General features: G+C 37.8%; 2 protein-coding genes across 4 annotated transcripts in view; one reads left to right on the top strand and one right to left on the bottom strand.

The window, feature by feature from the left end:
* The window catches only part of RASSF4 (Ras association domain family member 4), a 1,767,318-nt gene that overhangs the window by 230,516 nt on the left and 1,514,364 nt on the right, over positions 1 to 22,438 (top strand). The window lies entirely within an intron of this gene.
* Positions 1,635 to 16,650, bottom strand: LOC122789368 (C-X-C motif chemokine 3-like). Its single transcript, XM_044056761.1, has 4 exons — positions 16,472 to 16,650; positions 16,246 to 16,372; positions 9,082 to 9,162; positions 1,635 to 4,962 (listed from the first exon to the last, which is right to left on the bottom strand). The coding sequence occupies exons 1-4, from the start codon at positions 16,533 to 16,535 to the stop codon at positions 4,863 to 4,865; spliced, it is 372 nt and encodes a 123-aa protein (XP_043912696.1). The 5' UTR covers positions 16,536 to 16,650; the 3' UTR covers positions 1,635 to 4,862.

Raw genomic sequence — 22,438 nt, 5'->3', positions numbered from 1 at the left:
CAGTTAGCTCTGTTTACTGTTAAGTCCTTTCTGTTTAAAACTAGCTAATATGATGGGTACAGTGTACAACCAAAAAGGGGATTATTAGCTAATAGCTAGGAGACACATTTTCCCATCAGATGAATTTGGTATTCAGTTGTGGATTAAAATAACAAACATCTAGAAGCTATCTACTGCTCTGCAAAGCATCTGCAGCTGGTCTGCTTTTACAAAATCCAGGATATTCGTTACAGCTGTCACTAGGCAAGTAAATGATTACATGTACACCTTCCTCTCTGTTGCTGACATTTCCCTTAAAATTAATATATAGCATTTCCTGAATGAAACAGACATGAGTGGTGTATAGATGCAGACTGCATTTTGGACCGCAGTTGAATCAGTGTGCTTTTTAAAGTGATATTACTTTCAACCGACCCAAGAAAACTTGTGCAAATAATCATGTCACTGTATGCTGCTCATAATAAGCAGATGTCAAGCATCTCATCATGTTTTTGTTCAATTTGTTAGGATTATGGATAACAGCTGCTTGGTATCAGTGCCAGTTGTCTAAGTAAGAATACTCCACCCCATCATATTTTACTAAAAGGCAAGGTTGGAGAGGAAAACCTCCTCTGCCCAACCTCAAACTCAGACAAACCGCTGTTTCTTGTCAGTTAATGAACTGAAAGAACCTACAGACTCAGTGCATATGCCGTTCTAGTCTACTATAGACATTATACTGCCCTGTTAATCAAAAGGAACCTTGACGATTGGATGGGAAAAAGTAAATTCACCCCAGGGATCACGTCAGTCGCCCTGTTAGACAGGGGTCCAGGGAAGTAAATAGTGTGGGAAGAAATAGCCAGGGAATTGTTATGGCTAGGCTTATATAGGCCCTAGGGCTGATAGCCTAATACCAACCTATGAACCTATGAAACTAAAACAAACTGCTAAATTTGAGTACAGACATTTTACTTTACAGCACAACAGAGAATTAAAACATTCATACATCTTTGGAACTGCTACTGCTTTATATAAGAATTTATGCAAACCTGAACTGCTCAGCTACATCATACGTTCATGTTAATAGTACCACCCAGTCTTCTAAACTGTGTTAAAATGATCCATGCCAGCTGCAGGTTAAAGTAATGTGCTAGCAAATCTAATTAGATCCAATCTGCTAGGCATTTTCTTTTCTTACACTGTACACCTTCATCTTATATGGGATTCATGGCTTCTAAAACTTTTAAGTTAACATTTGTTTCAGGGAAATAATGCTAATGTACACTTCATATGAAAAAATAAGAATGCAGATGGGTGTGTTCTGGAGTCATATAAAATAAACATTACGCACATAAAAACAGTTTATTAGAAAACAGTTTATGTTTTTTTATATTATACGATCCCATTATAAAGGTTTCAAGTTAACATTTGTTTAAGGGAAATAATGCTGATGTACACTTCATATGGAAAAAATAAAAATGCATATGGGTGTGTGATCTGGAGCTGTATAAAATAAACATTACACACATAAAAAACAGTTTATTAGAAAGTTTATGGTTTTTTTTCATATTATTTGATCGCATTATAAAATATTTTAACAACAAATTATTTTATTTACATATGCATTTCTCTGAAAAGCAATTCTCAATAAATAGTGCAATAAATAAAATATTTAATAAGTAGGGAACTTATAGGAAGCAATCCTCAAGGTTGCACATTTGTAATAGCATTTCAGATGCTTTTGTTTTCAACATTAAAAAATAATTCATGAAAATAATAGACAGTTTTAAAAAGGAGCATTTCACGAGTACTTATGAAAAGAGAGGACAAAGCAGACATAAGGATATGATTTTTCTTAAATTCATTTGTGGACAGTTGTGTTTCATTTCTCACAAATAGGATCCACTTCATTTTAATAATACTCCATTATCTTAAGAAGACTTTATTGCATTAAAAACAAAAAATGTTAAGCTCTTTCACCCAGCACAATGTGGGCTTCATTAGAACATCATAATTACTAAATGCTGGTACTTAAATTCAAAACTTGACGCCAAACATTTTTTCCTTAAATGAACATACGCATACTATTCATGTAACCCATAGAAACATTGTATCTACATACAAATGCTACTAAATATTCCATTCCATTTACACATTAGATGAATGATAGAATAAAGAGCAATACAGAAAGTAAAAACTTTATATTTTATTATTTAATGACTACAGGTGTTATTTATGTAATTTAAGCAAGACCACAGTTATTGTAAACATTTTTTTATTCATAAATTGTTTTTTTAGGTATATTGCCAACATACTTGAAATGTTTTTTATTTATATAAGCAGGTTTTTGAATGCATAGAGTTTTTAGTAAGTATTTTATTTATATATATGCGTTAGTGGTATTACATGTTTTTTTTGACTGAATAGCATTTATATATTCTATAACCGAATACTTTATAATGAACAGTATGATCAATTCATGTATAAGGAATTATCAGATTAATTTATTGCATATTTTTAAGTAATGTACATAACAAGGGTGGTATTAACTTTTATTTTATGGTATACAGTAATACATTGGAATATTTAGTAGCATTTGTATGTAGATACTGTTTCATATGGGTTGCATGAATAGTAAGTGTATGTTCCTTTAAGGAAAAAATATTTGGCGCCAAGTTTTGAATTTAAGCACCAGCATTTAGTAATTATGATGTTCAGATGAAGCCCACATTGTGCTGGGTGAAAGCACTTAATGTTTTTTTGTTTTTAATGCAATAAAGTCTTCTTAAGATAACGGAGTATTTCCATTCACTTATTGGTGACATCTAGGCTCTTGGATACTAATTCATTGTGGTTCTCAGTTCATAATTTTAATAATGGCCACAAGCTACATTGATCATCACTATATAATAACTATTTGAAGACCATCCTATAAGGGATATTCGTATCAATATTCATAGTGACACTTATGTCTGTAGGTTACAGGCAAGTGATCTGACATAAAGATAATGTCATGAAAAATGCTGGGAAAAGATGGGTGATGCCTGCCAAGCATACTTCATTAAATGTTTTGGCTTTGCATACTTATTGTCCTCTTCCCCATCTTCATCTTGCTCCTTGTTCACTTAAAACTCACTGCTAGTGAATGTGGCAGCCATGTTCATTGGCACTACATTCCACGTATTAGAACCATTTCCATGTAGCAGCATTGCCTCACGTTGGTCCTAAAAATACTACCCGTCAACACTCACTCATCACATCCTTCTTGCCTTTCATTTCTTGACAACATTTTCCACTGGTCCCTAGTTTTCAGCATTTGAAAGCCCATATCTTGTCACCCCCTTTACTATAGTGGGCACTCATCCCTGGACTGAATGACGGCTGTCCTTATCAGCCACTACACTCATCCCTGGACTGAAGGCTGTTCTTATCAGGCTTTTTCATAAGCCTTTATTTGACTACTGAACCATATAGGCCACCTCCTGTTGTTAAGATGTAGCTCCCAATATAGGATATAATCATCAAATATATTTCTCCTAAGAGCACAAATCGGTGAGTCCATTGGGTCATCCCCTCCCCCGGCCATGTATATTAGTACTAAACTGACCACTGACACTGTTCTCACATACTTGTAGTCCAGTTTTACTAGCAGGAACTCTCTAAGAATTTTTTACTCCTGTTCTATCTTTCTATACTTAACATCCACCCATCATATTGTCTTTATCTGTAATTCCTTAAATATAATCATTGCTGCCCCTTCCTGGATCACTCTACCTGTATGCTGAGGCCCTCATACAGTCCATCCCACGATATTTCCAGCCACAGGTCTTTATATCTTCAATAAAACAGGACAGTCCCTTTATGATTGGCTAATGTCATAGCAGCAATGCACTAAAACATTTTAAAAGAGAACATGTAAACTGTTGTTACTTAAGACCCCTAAATTTCCTTTTTATTTCTCTCAAATCAAATCTTTCTTTCCAGCAATTATTTTGCAATGCCACATGAATTGTAAACATGCTGTCATAATTCCACTTTTACTAGTTACTTTTTTTGTGTTTATCTAAGTCACCCTGTTTTTTTTTCTAAATTACTATACCATTTGAATAAGGTAGTCATTACTAAAGCACATTATAAATAACTTTAATAAATAAGCAGAGATAATAGGACTCATTCTGTCTATGCATACAGTTGTAGCTACATTCGTTATTCATCCTGGGTCACGCTGTTTGTTAGACTCCAGGGAGCTCAGTACACCAGAATGTTAACCCAGTACTGCAGGTATTGTGGTAACAGCAACATTTCTTTGCATACCTTTCTCATAGGATTTCAAGAAACTGCTGCAAATCATAAAATAATGTAGTGGGATATATTAAATGGATACTGTATACAACCATCACTTAGAAGGATAGTCCCTACCCATCTCTAAACTTGGCATATTATAGTGAAATCAGCCTGCTGGTTTCCAAATCTGATTGTTACCCCCTTCAGAATATATTCTATCAGCTAACAGTATGGTTTCCTGATGAGTTAATAGTATAAAACATAACTTGTTAATGTGTTCAAAGCAGCAGTTTGTTAGGTGTGGAACAGTTCTCCAGTTTCCAGACACAGAAAAGATTTTGATGCAAAATTCAACACAATGCATGTGAAGTTAAGGTATACTGAGTTAGTACATGTACAGTATTACTCTGCAATAGGTAAAGAACTGGTATGAAAGTATTGCAAAGCTCACGTCGCTAAGTCAATGCTGTCTGTTATTCAGCATAGTAGGTAATAGCAGGGAACGGATCATGTGCTTCCAGAGAAGGCACAGTGCTTTACCTTACACACCATCTTTTTTTTCAGTCCTGCAAATGCTGGGCTCCTCTAATGCTTCATCATCTGCATTTCCTTGACCTCCTGTTCTTCTTTTTCTTTGCAATTCTTCTTTGAAATTTTTTGATGCACTTCTGAATTCCATCTGAATCAGTGAGCATTCTAAAAAGAAACAATCATGTCCTTTAAAATTATGGCTATAACTGTACAGCAGTGGCAGTTTTTATTTATTTTGCATTATTTGAAAAGACCATTACCACTAACAGGAAACTGATATCAACCTAATTGTGTAATGGAAGTACAGATAATGTAGTCAGTGTTTCATTTTCTGTTTGGATTGCAGTATGGTGTTTGGGTTATGGGTGAAAACGGGTTTGTTGACCAGTCCCGTCCATTGTCCCAAATTGAAATATATAATGCTGATTTTCCCATAATGCCATGCTAGGCAATTATATTTGTTGTGAAAAAAATATATTCAATGATTGTTGCTGTACAGATAAGAAACAAAGTGCTATGCAGAGTGATAATATGCCTTAGAGAGCTGCTGAGAAGGGAGGAAAATTACTGAGACCAACACAACAGGAAGAAGAAGAAATAAGTTGCCCTAATGAAACAACAAAAGAAAGAAAGGTAGAAAAAAATTGCTTCTAGTGGTAAGGGTGTGATAAGGACCCATAAAAAAGGACGAATTTTGTGAATGTGAGCCAACAAAGAAGTAGTGGTTATAGTTAACAGCGGCCAACAGCATTAGTGGGAAGTTAACTGAAGCAGCATCTCAGGTTAGTTAGAGTAGAGATGTTTGGAATATGATAGGACTTAACAAGAGGAAAAGTACAGCATAAAAAAGGAAGAATGGAGTATGTTTGTGAAAATGTTTACTGAGACTAACACCTATGTAAAGGGGATCAGACAGAGGTAACCAAGCAGAAGAATGTTCTGTAAATTAATGAAGAAAGGAAGGAAGGGAGGATATTAGCAAATAACAAGAACATTAATTCTTTGTAAAATGATGTACATGGTCCAGAGGAGAAGAGTGGACAGTAGCATTAGGGGTGTAACTGTAAAGAAGAAAGCATGTGATGGTCACGTTGCATGTTAATACACAAAGAATTCAGTTACAAGAGGAAGTGGTGTGAGTGGAAGAATTCTGGAACAGGTGAGAGAACCCTGAGGGTGGAGAGAGAGAGAGAGAGAGAGAAGGCTGAGTGTGGAGAGAGTTCTAGGAAGCGAGAGTGCTGGAGGTGAGGAGAGGGTTAGATGTGACCTGAGTTAGAGGTGATTAGGCCTCACTAAAGTCAGTAAATAAATACAAGGAATCACTTGCAACTGTTAGTGAAAGTAAAGTCAAATTACATAGCATAGATTTCTTTTCTGGAGGGGGGCCTTGCAGTAAAGATGGAAGCTTGTTAACAAGTGTGGACAGTGGCAAGTTTTGAATATGAGAGGACAATGGCTAGTTTGGAAAATGAAAGGCAGAATATGAAAGTTCAATTAGTGGCATTAGTGTCGTCAAGTAGAATAATGATTTAGAGGGCTAAAGGATGGGGGACAGTGGATTCAGGGATTATATGGTAGAGACCACCTACATGGGATGGGAGTAATGTAAGATCAAGACTATTTAAACTAAAATGGGGGAGTATATTTACTAGTGGTAGAAATGGAGAAAAATAGTAAATAAATATATGTTGATTAGGCCAAATGGCCAGCACCAAAGAACAGGAGCAGAAAATGTGATTTTTATACAACATAATACAATGTAATAAATTGGGATCAGTAAGTATTAAAATAATCAACTTCAAAGTAAGCAAATTAAACTGTCTTACTTCTGCAACAAACAGAATAAAGAAAAATACACAAAAAGCATTTGGTAGGAGGCAAGCCTCCCAGTATCATATTCTCTTGACTCCGTCTATGCTCACTCTGACATCTCTAAACATTTAGGTAAGAGAAAACTTCTCTTATCATACAATTCAGTGAACTCAGAGCTAACACTCCAGAACTGGTGATGAAGAGAGAGTCGACTAGTTCTCATTCAGAGGTTCATGACTTCTGAGATGAGAAATCTGAGGACTAATAATAATGCACCCAATAAAATAAAAGAACAACAACAGATGCTTAACGATGAAGGTTATAAGAATAGAGTCGTAGTACAAACCTGGGTTATAGGGTTTAGGGACTGTGGTTATTTGATGTCAAGATGTTTGGAATGGCAGGGCAAGTGAGGGAGCAAAGAGACAATGGTTGGACATAAAGAGGAGGTGCCATTTTAAAGAGGAAGAGGATGAGAAGCAGAAATGATGATCAGTAAGAGGTACTATTAGCTCGACTAGAAAGCTGGGTATCCTTACTGGCTAGCCATGGTACGCAGACTAAGGATCAGGAAAAACATGTAACTGCAAACTTGGAAAATGAACTGAATAATGAACAAAAAGGAGAGGAGTTATAGTGACATGGATTTCAGTCTCCCAGACATAAACAGGGAGGATATCATGGTAAGGAGGGAGCAGAGAAAGGTGGAAGCCAGAATCAATGAAACAATGAAGTCTCTGACAAGTTAAGGTAAAATCCTCAATGTAATCTTCACTAAAATAGAACACAGGCTAATGAAGGGAAAAGAGAGGTGCATAACCCATGATGCAGGGATAAGAGGGGCTATGTAGCACAGGTACAGGACTTCAGAAGTATCCATATCAGCTACTATGTAGTTTGGACAAGAGAAGCACTGAGGGGTGGGGGGAAAAAACATGAGTGTTGGAACCATGGAGTGCTATAATAAAGGTCCGACCTATTGACTGAATACTTGTATAGAACAGGAAGGAAAAGTAGTAAGATGGTGCAGCCAAGATGGCCAAAGACAAGAAAACAGAGGAAGGTAAGTTATCAGGTTATGAAGGACCTAGGAATTGAGAAGAGTAAAGGGCACACTCAAGAGATTTTTTGGTACTTAAAGGAATGCCAGTGTAGCTGACTGAGAAGTGGAGTCATGGGAATGCTGAAGGAATGCCAGTGTAGCTGACTGAGAAGTGGAGTCATGGGAATGCTGAAGGAATGCCAGTGTAGTTGACTGAGAAGTGGAGTCATGGGAATGCTGAAGGAATGCCAGTGTAGTTGCCTGAGAAGTGGAGTCATGGGAATGCTGATGATAACTTGGCAGCTGTGCACTGTCGAGTTAGCATGTTTTGAGGATAGGCAGCAGCTGACAGTCATAAGCCTGAATGAGTCCCCCATGGTACCTTTGTACAACTCTCTGTAATAGCTCAGCACTGTAGAAGGGGTAGGGTTTGAGAAGAATATCATGTCTGGCTGTATAATGCAGCGACTAAAGTATGTTCTGAGTATGAATTCCACAGTACCACTGCTAATCAGACCCTGAATTCAGGATAACATTGAAAGTAGCCATGTGTATCTAGCTGCTACATCTAGTTAACAAGGAGAAAACTAACAATATTTCTCTAGCCATGCTTGTCACTAGAATCCTGGGTAGCCATTGCTGTTTAAGCAGACGCATTTTTTGGTCCCTCCTCCTTCCTTTATGGTACTGGTCAAGCACTCTGGTACCTTGTCCACAGGTCTACTAGCTGCTTCCTTATCCCCAAGACTTCAACCCAGTGTTGATAGGGCTGGTCATGGAACTATGCATCTGGGGACTTGGCATGTTTGACCATCCATCTGAGGGGGGAATTATTCATGAACTACCCAATTCACCCATTTCTCCCTCCCTTTACAGACTTTATAGTATGCTGAGGGGTTGGTGTGTAATAGAAGATATGTGGCAAACTGCCTGACCTTTGCAGCAGCTCAACCATGTTGCTACCCTATTCCCCTCTTTAGGCATGCCTACCAGTATGTCTTCCCCTGCATCTACCGGGCATCAACATGGTAGACACCCATAGGCCCACCAACCCACCCTGGAATGGTAATGCCTATCCCTCCTGACACTCCATCATTTGCTAAAGCTGCTAATCAAACATAGGTCACCTGGTTATAGTTATCCCTCTATGCCACCACAGTGGTGCCTTAAACAGACACATTTAGCTTGCCTGCTGCTGTCAAATGGTTAGTATTTCTTCAGAGATCACCATATATCTCAGCATATTTCTGGGTAATGTTAAAGTTTTTTCGCTGCTGCAATGAAAGATATGTTTCAAAGAAGATAGCTAAAAGTATGGAGCTGCTGAGAGGGAAGGAAACATGGAGGGAGATGAGGAATGGATAGATAAGCAAAATCAAAGGGGGGACCAAGATACAGGAAACTCTCAATAAAAAGACAACAGGATGTACCTTTTCCAGCATTTCAGCAGGCTCCGGCCTTGCTTTTTTGAGGCGTTCAGACATACTTCATGCTTCTTCTTTACAGTCAGCCTAGAAAAGAGCAAAACACAGAGATTGTTTACTCAGTGCATGAAGGCCTGCCAAGGAAGAATCTAGATGCCATTAATATCATCTTCTTTAAAGTAAATGCATATGGATTCTGGTTATACAATTGCATGTTCCTACCTAGGATTTTCTTTAGTGTGCTTCAATAATCACCATATGCATTACACTGACAAAGGATTTAGTGTTTTGGCAGAACCAAAACAGCACTGCAAGGAGGTAGAGTCAGTTGCATTTTATGCAGATATACCTTACTTGCAAGTAAAGAATATCCCAACAGAAAAACACTGTAATAGAGTTCAGGGTTAATGCACTATTGGGCAATTATGTGGTGAAAAGTGGGAGTTAGCATTATGCAGGCAGAAATGTGGTGATGCCATCAAGTCACTTTTGCATCTTGACATTCCTGCATATTCTGAGATGGAGGAATGGAAAATATATGTGTAGAGCAAAATAAAAAGCCTTTTCCGACCCATAGAATGGCAGTGATTGAGGTATTACAAGCCAAACTTGTAGGGGTAGAAAGGAGTAAATAGTAAGCATTTGATGGGGTTGTGATTACCTGATTACCTGAGGGTGGTAAAGACACATACCTAAAGATTTATTAAGAAGAATTATGTCAACTTTTTGTTTTATGCTTGCCCGGCATATGTTAAAACCATTGATCTTGGCTCAACTACTGAAAGATAACTAAGAATTTTAACTTTTTTTTACAGTTTAGGACATTTCTTAATGACCCATTTTCTTAGTAGGGTCAATGAATTGTGTGACCCATATATACAAAACTATACACTCAAACAGAAATAAACTATGTGGTTCATCTAGTGTACTCATTAACTCCACTTTCTGAATATGCTAGAGGTCCTACAATTTACAGTTTTTGTTTGAGTGTCATATGACTTGCATATGTCTGTCAAATGTGTTCTTGAATTCTATAACTGTTTTTGGCCTTATTAACTTTTAGTGAATGCTGTTCAATTGCTATGCACCCGTTTTCTGGGGAAAAAATATCTTTGTCTGCCCCAATTTGTCCACTGTATAGTTCTAAGTTTCTTCAATGACTTTATGTGATTAAGTACTTGATTTTCACATAGCTGACCACTTCCTGAGATGAACCCCACTCTACCTCTTCATCTGTAGACAGCATGTCCAATAATGCTCTCCATGTGCTGATTCTAGAGGCAATTCTCTAAGGTCTATCCTTGTAGGACATTAAGAATGAGCTTTCTCTTTTAAGTAGCTGTAGTCAGGATGCTGCAAGTAACAGCTGACAAACTGAAGTTCCGCAGTATTAGTACCTATTTCTTTTACCATGCTTAGAATACCATCTAACATTTCTTTGTTATCTTCCCCCACATAGTAATGATTGTGAACACAGCTGTTATGGAGACTAACCTACCATTTATACTCACTAGTTTAACCAACAGTGCATCACTCTTTCACTTTTTTACTCCATATACCCTTGTCTGAATACCTTTCCTAATACTGAAGGATGTACCTTCTTCTAATTTACCAGCATGTCCCTGCCATAGGCAATGTAGCCTGGCATGTTTCCATTCCAGTAATGGATCTGTGGGCATCACATATTCTATTACTACAACTTTATTAAAATACTGTTCTTCCATGAAAATTACTAGTTTGAGTATGTTTACATCATACTTTATTTATTTTGGTTACAGGGATACAACACTAATAAAATCTGACCACCTGCAGACTAATCCTGGGTTACTACTGTAGTAGTAACAGCAATGTAAGATTAAGGCTATCACTAAATTGTACAGTTTATGAACGTAACAAAATGGATATGACAAAGAAATGTCTACATGCAGATTGACATATTAGATGATAACAATAGTGGTGTAAGAGGTGATGTGATTGTGGCCCAGCCAAAACAGAGCTGACATCAACTATGCCAGTGTAGTGGGAGTTCATAGATTAGTACTAAGCTAACTGCCCTTGCAAGCCATTTTAAGTCTAGACAATTATCCCTTGTGAGACTCAAACCTTGCACCTTATGCTTGCAAAGCAAACAATTAACCATTAGGCCACCCTCCCTACAAGTTGTCTTCCATTTTTGATTTTGTAAAGTTCCTTATTGCCATCATCAGGTGTATGACATATTTGCTTCACATAAGATCTTGGTTTCCTCTTCAGCCTTGGAAATGAAGACTATAACAACACTATATACTTCCATTTTTTAACACAAGATGTTTATGTACACTAAAGTAATCAAATGAGTCATAAGGCTTTTTAGAGTCAAGTGATTACTTCATACCTCTCAACCATTTACCACAAGAAATTTGACAAATCCTAAAATAATTGGAGTGGATGGGGGGACAAAGGCCCCAAAAAAGGACAGATTTTACATATTGTTGTTATAAACTTAGAAAATTGCTAGAATAACAGGATTTGTGTTTGCATTCACTTTTTGAAGGATATGAAGACTGAAACTGAAAAGTAGGTCATTATTTTGTGACTTCAATCCCCAGTGATTTGCCAGAAAACCACAAACTGTATGATGAACAGACCAAAAATTAAATTAAATTAAATTAAATAACTCAGTAGGTGACTCACTACAGTCCCATTACATATCTAAACTCTGGAACACCATTCCAACATAACTACAACAGACCATAAAGCATATGGCCTTCAAGTCCTTAGTAAGAAAACATGTAAACCACATGTGGTCATGCACATGAATAACACCATTTTACTTTTGTCAGCTCATACCCCTATCTATTTATAACCTCTGTCCTTTCTAAGCAACATACCTTTCTACCACTCTCCTCCTCAATGTCTTTCCTACTTTAATCTACTATTTACATTTCAATTTATTTCTGACCTCACACTTTGTCCACCTCTGACAAATACTCTCCTGCACTTTCTTATAACCAAATTCTATCACTAAGTACCCTTAGTATTCTTAGCTCAACTATCCTTGTCTCATCAGCTGTACAACTTACTACCCTTGTCTCATCAGCTGTACAATGCATCTCTCTTTCCCTCTTTTAGTTTCAACTACTATCTACCTAGCTGCTGTTTCACACTCCTTACCTTGATTTTATGTATTCTTAACATCTGTGCTGTAACCCTCCTCACCCCTGTCTCATTAGTCATATCTAATGTCTGCTTGCAACATATGTTGCATATGAACTGTCTGCATGCTTTATATTTGGAATTTATTGCCATGTATAATTTCACCACAGAAGAAATACCTCTTTGTATAGTGTCAATATAGAGCAATCACTTGTTTGTATCTAGAAGTTTTAATAACTATCTGTGTAATGCATCTCTGTAAAAAAAAATGTTTTGTCATGAGTATCTTAAATGTATCTGCTGGTTATTATCCATGGACCTATGCTAAAAATGGACTTTGTCCAGTTGAACTTTCCAGGTAAAAAAAGACAAATAAATAAACATACCTACATAATAGCTCTTTCCTAAAACTTTGCAAAGCACCTTTGTTAAACTGTAACAGAGTTGTCCTAACTACTTGCTACAGTTCCTAACTTATAAGCCCTTGCTGACTGTTATTTATATAGTCTAACTTTCAATCATGGATGCTTACATGACTGCCAATGCTGCTTGCAAAGATTAATCAGCACCTCTTCTGCAGGGCTCACTGTCTTCCCTAACAACTTATACTGGGGGCCAATCACCACTTTTACACTGCTATTGCCATAGCTTTGAGCATTGCTAAATTCTTTGTCAAGATGACAAGGATATAATACTGAGACACTTAGCATGCAAAAATGAAGAGATTCCTTTAAGATGTCATTTACCTCCAGTTTAACAAAATTAACTGACAGAGATTTAAAGGGCTTTATAAGAAATACAAGTTATTTCCACACTGTGGTTGCTGGCCATTAAACTTCCTCTCATATGCCCAGCCCATTCATTCCTCCTTCCTTTGACATTTTTCCAAGGGGCAACTGGGAAGCCATGCTACTAAAGACTGTGGAGGGGTCTTTGTCCTTGCCAGCATCCCAAAAAATGAGGTTGTATATGTATGTCAATACCCCCCACCTCTGGTTACTGGTGTTTGCACCATTGTCAATGCAGAAGCATAGCAGTAGCATCCCTACATGTGCCTGTTCCTAAAAACAAGTAATTATGGCTGTTATGACCAGTTTAGGATGCAAAGCCCATGTTCTCTACTCCTGCGGCCACTGGTAACATGCAAGCTTCCTTTTGCTTTGGAGCAGCCTGGCTGCTCATGACTCCTAGGCTGGGTGAGCCACAGTGAGCCACTTATCCCAGACTGCCTTGTCTGGGTCTTCTAAAGCCATAATATTTGTTCAGATTTGGGTAATCTTTGTCATAATCAGGGCTTCATCCCACAATGCTACACAGCCGAGCTAGCAAGTATTTATTTGAAACATTAGCATTTAGTAATAAAAATAAACTCAGACCATATCTCTTTTTCTTATATTTTACACTCTGCCTTACCACATGCACCCCACACACCCACTGTTTTTTTTTTTTCTGACATTCGTTCATTTTCTTATTATTTGCTTAATCCTGTTCAGGGTCATGTGGAAGAGCTTCTATTGCTGGAACTAACTTGATTTAAAGAAAAGAAACTAATCCTTGCTTGGACGGTAGTCTGCCACAGGCAGGTAACACATACATGGAATATGTGTACCCAGAAACACACACATACACACACATGCATGCAGTGCACACACAAAAACACACAAACCTAGAGCGAATTGGAAGGTTCACTTATACCATGTCTTTGCCATGTGAAAGAAAATCACAAAATGCAGTGAACATTCATAAAGACAGCAAGAAGATGCAGACACAATACAGACGACCCAAGGGCACAGCGTTGAATCAATCTCTTAAATCAAAATAATTCACACACAGGTCAACATTTTGAACTATATTAATGTAGTGGCCACATGAGGGAGCTCTAACACAGCCTTGACTTTATTATCACCTGTAAACTCCACACATCTTATCACTCTTTGCTAAATTTGGATTACAGGTCTTATCAAACATTTTAAAATTCCATTTGGCATAGGCAATTTGTTTAGTTTTTGCAAGTTCCTTCTCTCAAACCTAGCATAAATGAACATTCATATCGGTTATGGGTGTTCTCACAGCTACAACTCCATATTGTAATCTAAAGACTGTCTTATATCACTAAACATCTATTGTAATCTTACTGCTAATTTCTGTCAATGATGTGTGTCTGTCACATCACAAGTAAACCGTTCTATGTTCACAAGAAGCTAAAAATGACCATATATAAATAAAAACAGGATAGCCTATAGCTACATCATTTTCCATTCTAAGCAGATCATGTCTCACAAATAATACCTGTATGTTGGTATAGTCCTGGTTATGTGCATTAATTTATATTAGAAATGCTGTCATTTCCACAGCAAAGTTCTTAACAACATAAAATTCAAATGTATTTGTTGGAATTTGGGTGCCAGGAAATGCAAAAGGAACTCTTGTTACTTTCATTGAGTGAAACTGGCTGAAATGAGAAATCAATGAGCATTTCTACTCTGAAACAATATTTGAAGGAGCCTTAGTTCAGACAGGGCTAGCCTGGTAAATATTTTTAATTTTGTGGTGGTAAGCCTGCTGTCAAGATATGTACAAGTGAAATAGAAGGTCCAGTGTTCGCTAGATCAATGTTTAAAGTCAGCATGATAGATTTGAGAAAAGATGTTAGAGCAGCAAAACCATATTTGTTCTGGTCAGAATATTTTTTCAGTATATCTAAGCAACCGCATGATACAAAAAACATCTCTCTGCTAGCAGAAAGTTCTGTACTGTTTACTGTATATATTTCTTTTATCTGATGGTACACTTTGGAGAGTTCATGTGGAGACATTTGGAAGTGGCATAGAATTCTGGAAAGTATGTTGGAGTAGATACATCAAAGTGCATGCCTGAATGTTTGAATGTCTGCACCCTCCTCTGCACAGCTTACTTCAGTAGCTGGAAGGCAGATAACGTATCTTACGGCAGGAGCTCTTAAGATTGTGATCTATATTAGAATATGATATGTGCACCAAAAGCATTCATTAATGGGCAGAGGGCTTCATCCCTCATTCCCCATATAGAAGACAACCCAAAGAATGACAAAGACATGTCAAGGACAACTATTAGAAAGCATCTTTAGCAGATCGATAATTACCTATGACACACTTTTAAGAAAGAGATGTAGTTGTTAAAAGATGGCAATTAAAGCAGCAAATTATAACATTGCCTAGCAATTAATAAAATCAACTTCAAATGTGAAGTATGCATTGATTGTAAAACAAGTACATTTACTTCAGACTCACTGATAGAACTTTGCATAAAACATCTTTAGCCTCACATATACTGACTTCTTATACAGTGAAACAAGTGACCAGTTTAATAGCTGTATTTCTAAGGAACTACTATTTCAGTAAATACAAACACTGGTGGTTATTATGAAGACCTTTATGCTTGAAATTTTAGTCATATAGATGAATATAGACTATACTACACTTTTTAACATAATCGTGTGATGTTCTTTTATCCACTTGTTATGGCATCCATTATGTAAATACTGGAAATAGTGTTAATTCAGCAAATACACCCTCTTTTTTTCTTTCACTTAAAAAAAAAAAATCAACATAAATAAGACATATGTATTTCCCCTAACCATTGTAGTTATTATTCCTCCTACTGTTAACCAAGGATAATCATACCCTATCTTATACCACACCAGTTAATATAAAGGGGGCAAACTATTACATTCTATCCTCAATGCATATGTTTTGGTTTAGAAAGTTTGTTTTGTCTTGGTTAGTAGCTCTTTTTTATTATTTAGATACTGCTTTGCTATGGTAAAGTCTTTATGCTTACTCATATTGTTACAATTTCTCTGCATAGCAAGTTTTTTTGTATGTATATACTGCATTATACCTTTTTGTTATGTTTCTGTTTTACAAACCTTGTAAAAACTAATAAAAATTGCATTTGAAAAAAAAAACACTGGTGGTTAACGTACAGCAGACCTCCTGAAGCACTAGTTGTCTAAACAAGTGTTAGTCTACTGAACAGTAGTCTTAAAGTACTTACACAATCTCTGTTTGTGTGCAGTGGGGTCCACTTTCAATTACAGTAAAGCTGTCTATGTTCTTCCAGCAAACAAAATCCAGTTTTTTAATACATAGGCATCTTGTTCGAACATAAGCTGTAGTGACATCTACAATCAAGAGAAAGACATAAACAACAGAAAAGTGATGCAGCTGCCTGGTTTTGTTTCACCAATGAATGAAGATACACAAGAAGTAGATTTTCCTACCTAGGTATAAAAGTGTATAGCCCAACAGAAACAGGACTGGCAGAGCTGTGTTTGAATAGCTCATTCCTGCTGAAACTGTATTACACAAGCTCTGTATGAGTAACAAGAAACAGGTATGTGTGCCGTAAATGAGCTGCAGGTATTTATCCCTCCTCCTTGAAATTCAGCACTTTAGTCCTAGATGTATTTGTACTGAGCACACATTCATGACGCGTGTTTTTTTATAGAGATGGTAGCAAAAGGGGCTTCCTCAGCAGAAGTGTGACCGGAAAGATAAATGAGATCATGTGCCATATAATCAAACACTTAGGGAAATTCCCTATAGCCACATGCCTCTGAAGTATTGCACCTTTTCTGATTTTTCCTTTTATTTATTCAGTTTGACCTCACATTTTTAGCCCCACACTGTTTTTTGTGTCTTACTGTATTATGTTATTACCAAAAACATGTGGTACAAAAAGCAAGCAAGGCAGATGCGTCTGGAACAAGTGAACTTCATTTGTGGAAGAAATGCTGTCACTCATAACAAAATTCCTAATAACACAGAATACAAAGGCAAACTCAGAATTGGTCATTATGAAAGAATACATGCTTAACAGATTTTACCAGAAGCTGGTATAAAGGATGCTGTTATGTATCTATTTATATCCATTTCTCTTTTTTTTTTTCTTTATCCCTGAGGTACATAAACATGTAGAGCAGCAGCTAATGTTGAAACAGTAATCTTAAAAAACTGGAAATACACCACAACTAAGCATTTCTTATGCACATTATTTTATATAATAAAAGTTGTATTTTTGTTAAGGTAAGCATACCTATTTTTAGTTACAATTAAAATTTAGAATGGCTAGATAACCAGCAGTTTTGTGCTTAGCAGTATATACTTTCCAACATTTGTAATTGCCTTTCACAATTGGTGCACCTGCAAAGATGACAATGGTTATTTATTTATTTAGCTATCTAAATTTTTAACTAAGATAGAGTCCTGGTAACTACTGACCAATTTAAATCTCGCCCTACCAATAAAGTAAACAATATTTGTTATAAGAAGCAACAATAAATCATGCAAATAATATTCAGTGAGGACAAATGACAGAAACAGATTCAAATACAAATATGTGCATCATGTATCATTTACTATACTATATGTACTGTACAACAGTTTGCAAACATTCCTGTTAGAGCAAGAAGGAAAAAGGGGAAAAAACAGGGGGAATGAGAAACAAGGAAAAAGAAGTAAAATGGGAACAGCAAAATGAATGAAGGGGAAATTAATGTGGAGTTGAATGGGTAACATTGTCTGTGTTAGGTTGTGAGACAGAATCTCTCTAAAGCTGAATGAAGACCTTCATAAAAAAATAACCAATGTTCTGAACAGCGATGGGTTTAGAGGTGACTGCATATACAGAGCATGAGGCAGAAGTTACATGCACATTTGATACAACTGCTTTAAACCTTTGTAAGACTGCTGTCATGCCCATTTAAGACACAGGTACAGCTAAGACATGTTGATGAGCTCAAAGGTATAGGAAACATGGGGAAGGTTATCTTTTGGCCTTTTCTTATGGAATATTCATGCCATAAGGTACCTTGCTTTAAGTCAATCAACTCCAAATAGTATTTTGTCAACTAATGCATTTCAATTTTCATTTTATTTTATGTCTTGTGGAAACAAAATTGCTTAACAGTCAGCAGTAATACCCCCCCAATAATAATGATCTCAGTTGTTCCTGTATTGCACACCTATTTGATGTATATGGACATGGATGGCACATACCCAAGACAGAGGGCTGTATCAAAAGGAGCAGAAATACTTAAAAAACATGACTGTTATTTTTTTCAGTTTTAACTAATGTGCAATACAGATACCATTTCTTGGGCCTAATGAAAATGAAAAACAACAAACTTATACAATGTTTATAATACAAAACAATGGAGCTCAATAAAGCACACACACACACACACACACACACACACACACACACACACACACACGCACACACACACACACACACACACACACACACACACACACACACACACACACACACACAGGCATACGTGTGTATATATATATATATATATATATATATATATATATATATATATATATATATATATACACACACACACACACACACACACATACATATGTATATATATATATATATATATATATATATATATATATATATATATATATATATGTTAATAGGTTCATAGGTAGGTACTAGGCTATTGGCCCTAGGGCCTATATAAGCCTAGCCAAAAAGGTACCTTGGCTTTTGCCACCCAAGAAAATTATTTTCCTGTGCCCCTGTTGTGCAGATTCACAGAGGTGATCCCAGGGTGAATTTCCTATTTCCCATCCAATCATCAAGATTTTTTCTTGAAGAGTGCTAATGAGGAGCTTTGTTTGATGTAGATAGTTAGTTTGTTCCAGAGTATGGGAAGTCTCTGGGACAGGAATCTATCCCTCCAGCATGTTCTGTTTATTGTGGTGACAAGGTTTAGGTCCCTAGAGCATATAGCTTGGAGGGATTGGGATTTCTTTAAGTGGATCTGCTCTGAGTTACAGCACAAAGACACGAAATTACAGAACCAACTGATATTGCCAATATCTTGGCAGATCGGTTCAGTGCTAACTTTACCCCCCTCTCACCCCCTAATGGGCCCATATCTATACAGGAAGAATGCAGAGTCCCTGTAAGCACAACTACACAGGTAAAAGCTGCACTCTCTAAAGCCAAAAACACAGCATCCATGGGACCGGACAACATCCCAGGCTGCGTTTTACATGAACTTCAGAACGAACAGGCTGCCGACTTAAGCACCATGTTCAATAATAGCCTTGCATCAGGCTTTGTGCCCACTGAATGGTGCACAGCAACAATTATCCCACTCCAACTATTGACCTATTAGCCTGATGAGCCTGGTCTGCAAGGCCATGGAACGTATCAACATGGAACTCATAAACAAAGACATTGGTAACCTCCAAACTCTGGATCCCACCCAGTTCGGGTTTTTGAAAGGCAGATCATGCCTCCTGAACCTGATCGACTTCTATGAGGCAGTCACCAAAGCTGTGGATGAGGGTAAGGTGGTTCACACAGCCTATCTTGACCTCGCCAAGGCTTTCAACACCATCCCACTTTCTGGAATTATAGCTAAACTCACTAAACTAGGTATAAATCTCTACAGCACAAGATGGGTTGCCAACTGGCTCACTGACAGAAAAAGTTGCAGACTCCAAATCTGACCTTAAGGCAGTGACAAGTGGAGTGCCACAGGGTTCTGTCCTGGGACCTCTCCTGTTTGATATCTACTTCTCTGAAGTACAGGCTAACACAGAAGGCCTCTGGCTGATGAAGTTCGCAGATGACTGCAAACTAGGAGCCGTAGTCAAGTCCCCAAATGATGTGGACATCCTTCAGAAGAGCATCACTGAGACAGATGCCTGGTGACAGAGCCATAGCCTCAAGCTCAATCCCAAAAAGTGCAGTGTCATCCCCTTTGGTAAAAACTCTGTACCCATGAACTACCACATAGGCAGCAATCTACTTAACACCAGATGCGTGACAAGAGACCTTGGGACCCAGGTGGACAGTAGTCTCTCCTTTGATAGTCACATCGCCACAGTAGTCAGGAAGTTCTTCTACGTAGCACACCTCATCATAAAAGGGTTCTCATCCAGGAAAAAAGAGGTCATTGTTCCCCTCTACTCATCACTCATTAGATCCATTATAGAGTACAATGCCCCTTTTGAAATGTACCTCACAAGACATCTGCAGCAGCTGGAAAGGCCACATAAGTACCTCACAAAGAGGATTACTGGCCTCAAACAAATGCCTTACATGACCGCCTCAAACAACTCCAGCTTTACTCCGTAGCATATCGCCTACTCCGAGGTGATCTCTGCCTAACACATAAAGCTATGTCAAACCCAGAGCTGTTGGACATGCTTCACCTAAAGAAATCCCAATCCCTCCAAGCTACATGCTCTAGGGACCTAAACCTTGTCACCACAATAAACAGGACATGCTGGAGGGATAGATTCCTGTCCCAGAGACTTCCTATACTCTGGAACAAGCTACCCATCTATGTCAAGCAAAGTTCTTCATTAGTACTCTTCAAGAAAAATCTTGATGAGTGGATGGGAAATAGGAAATACACCCCAGGGATCACTTCTGTGTCTCTGCTGGACAGTGGCACAGGAAAATAACTTTCTTGGGTGGCGTAAGCTATGGTACCTTGCTGGCTAGGCTTACGTAGGCCATTGGGCCAATAGCCTAGTACCTACCTATGAACCTATGAACCTATGGAGCATGTCCAACAGCTCTGGGTTTGACATATCTTTGTATGTTAGGCAGAGATTGCCTCTGAGTAGGCGATAATGCGATGGAGTAAAGCTGGAGTTTTTTGAGACAGTCTGCGTAGGGCATCTGTTTGAGGCCGGTAATCCTCTTTGTGAGGTATTTCTGTGGCCTTTCCAGTTGCTTCAGATGTCTTGTGAGGTACATACCAAAAGGGGTGTTGTACTCTATAATGGGTCTAATGAGTGATGAGTAGAGGGGAACAATGACTTTTTTTTCCTGGATGAGAAACCTTTTGTGATGAGGTGTGCCACATAGAAGGATTTCCTGAATACTGTGGCAATGTGATTATCAAAGGAGAGACTACTGTCCACCTGTGTCCCAAGATCTCTTATCACACTTTTGGTGTTAAGTAGACTTCCACCTATGTGATAGCTCATGGGTACAGAGTTTTTACCAAAGGGGATGACAATGCACTTTTTGGCATTGAGCTTGAGGCCATGGCTTTGACACCAGGCATCTGTCTCAGTGAGGCCCTTTTGTAGGATGTCCACATTGTTAGGAGTTTCAGTTATGGCTCCTAGTTTGCAGTCATCTGTGAACTTCATTAGCCAAAGACCTTCTGTGTTAGCCTGTACTTCAGAAAAGTAGATACAAAAGAGGAGAGGACCTAGGAATGAACCCTGTGGTACTCCACTTGTCATTGGTCTGAAATCAGATTTGGAGTCTGCTACTTTCACAGTGTGGGTTCTATCAGTGAGCTATTTGGCAACCCATCTTGTGACATTAAGATTTATACCTAGTTTAGTGAGTTTATCTATAATTCCAGGTGTAGGATGGTGTCAAAAGCCTTGGCAAAATCTAGATAGGCTGTGTGAACCACCTTACCCTCGTCTATGGCTTTGGTGACTGCTTCAAAGAAGCCTATCAGGTTTAGGAGACGTGATCTGCCTTTTACAAACCTGAACAGGATGTGGTCCAGAGTTTGGAGATTACCAATGTCTTTGTTTATAAGTTCCAAGATAAAGCGTTCCATGGCTTTGCAGACCAGGCTCGTTAGGCTAATGGGGCGGTAGATCCCGGGGTTCATGGTGGCTCTCCCTTTGTGGAGTGAGATAACTGTCGCTCTGCACCATTCAGTGGGCACAAAGCCTGAGATGAGGCTATGATTAAACATATTGCTTAGGTGGGGTGCCATTTCATTCTGTAGTTCATGTAGAACTCAGCCTGGGATGTTGTCAGGTCCCATGGATGCTGTGTTCTTAGCTTTGGAGAGTGTGGTTTTTAACCATGCAGCCATGATTACAGGAACTTTGCATTATTCCAATATAGTGATGGGCTCTTTAGGGGGTGAGAGGGGGGTAAAGTTAGCACTGAACCTATCTGCCAGGATGTTGGCAATATCAGTTAGTTTTGTATATTTAGTCATAGAAACACAAAGAAAACTTCTAAAATAAATAAAACAACACTGGAGCGGCAACCAAGTAAGGACAAGCAGTTTAAAAGTGCATAAAGCACTTTTTGTTTATTTCAATTAAACTTCCTCAGATGAATAAAAAAGAATAAATTAAACACTTTTTATAAAAATCCATATGGGGATGAGTTAACGAGTCAGCGTGAATGCTGTGGTAATGTCGACTATGGAACCATTAAC

Source organism: Protopterus annectens, chromosome 14.part0 (assembly GCF_019279795.1).
Source record: "Protopterus annectens isolate FY-2018-M chromosome 14.part0, PAN1.0, whole genome shotgun sequence".
NCBI classification, from domain to species: Eukaryota; Metazoa; Chordata; order Ceratodontiformes; family Protopteridae; genus Protopterus; species Protopterus annectens.
The sequence above is the reverse complement of the archived record's forward strand: the minus strand, read 5'-3'. Positions and strand labels throughout refer to the sequence as shown.

Excerpts from the sequence above, each read along its gene's own strand:
- LOC122789368 (XM_044056761.1), bottom strand. The coding sequence starts at position 16,535 with ATGAGCTATTCAAACACAGCTCTGCCAGTCCTGTTTCTGTTGGGCTAT. Across the intron at positions 9,163-16,245 it reads TGCACACAAACAGAGATTGT|GCTGACTGTAAAGAAGAAGC; the intron begins GTAAGTACTTTA and ends GCTCTTTTCTAG. Across the intron at positions 4,963-9,081 it reads CTGCTGAAATGCTGGAAAAG|AATGCTCACTGATTCAGATG; the intron begins GTACATCCTGTT and ends GTTTCTTTTTAG.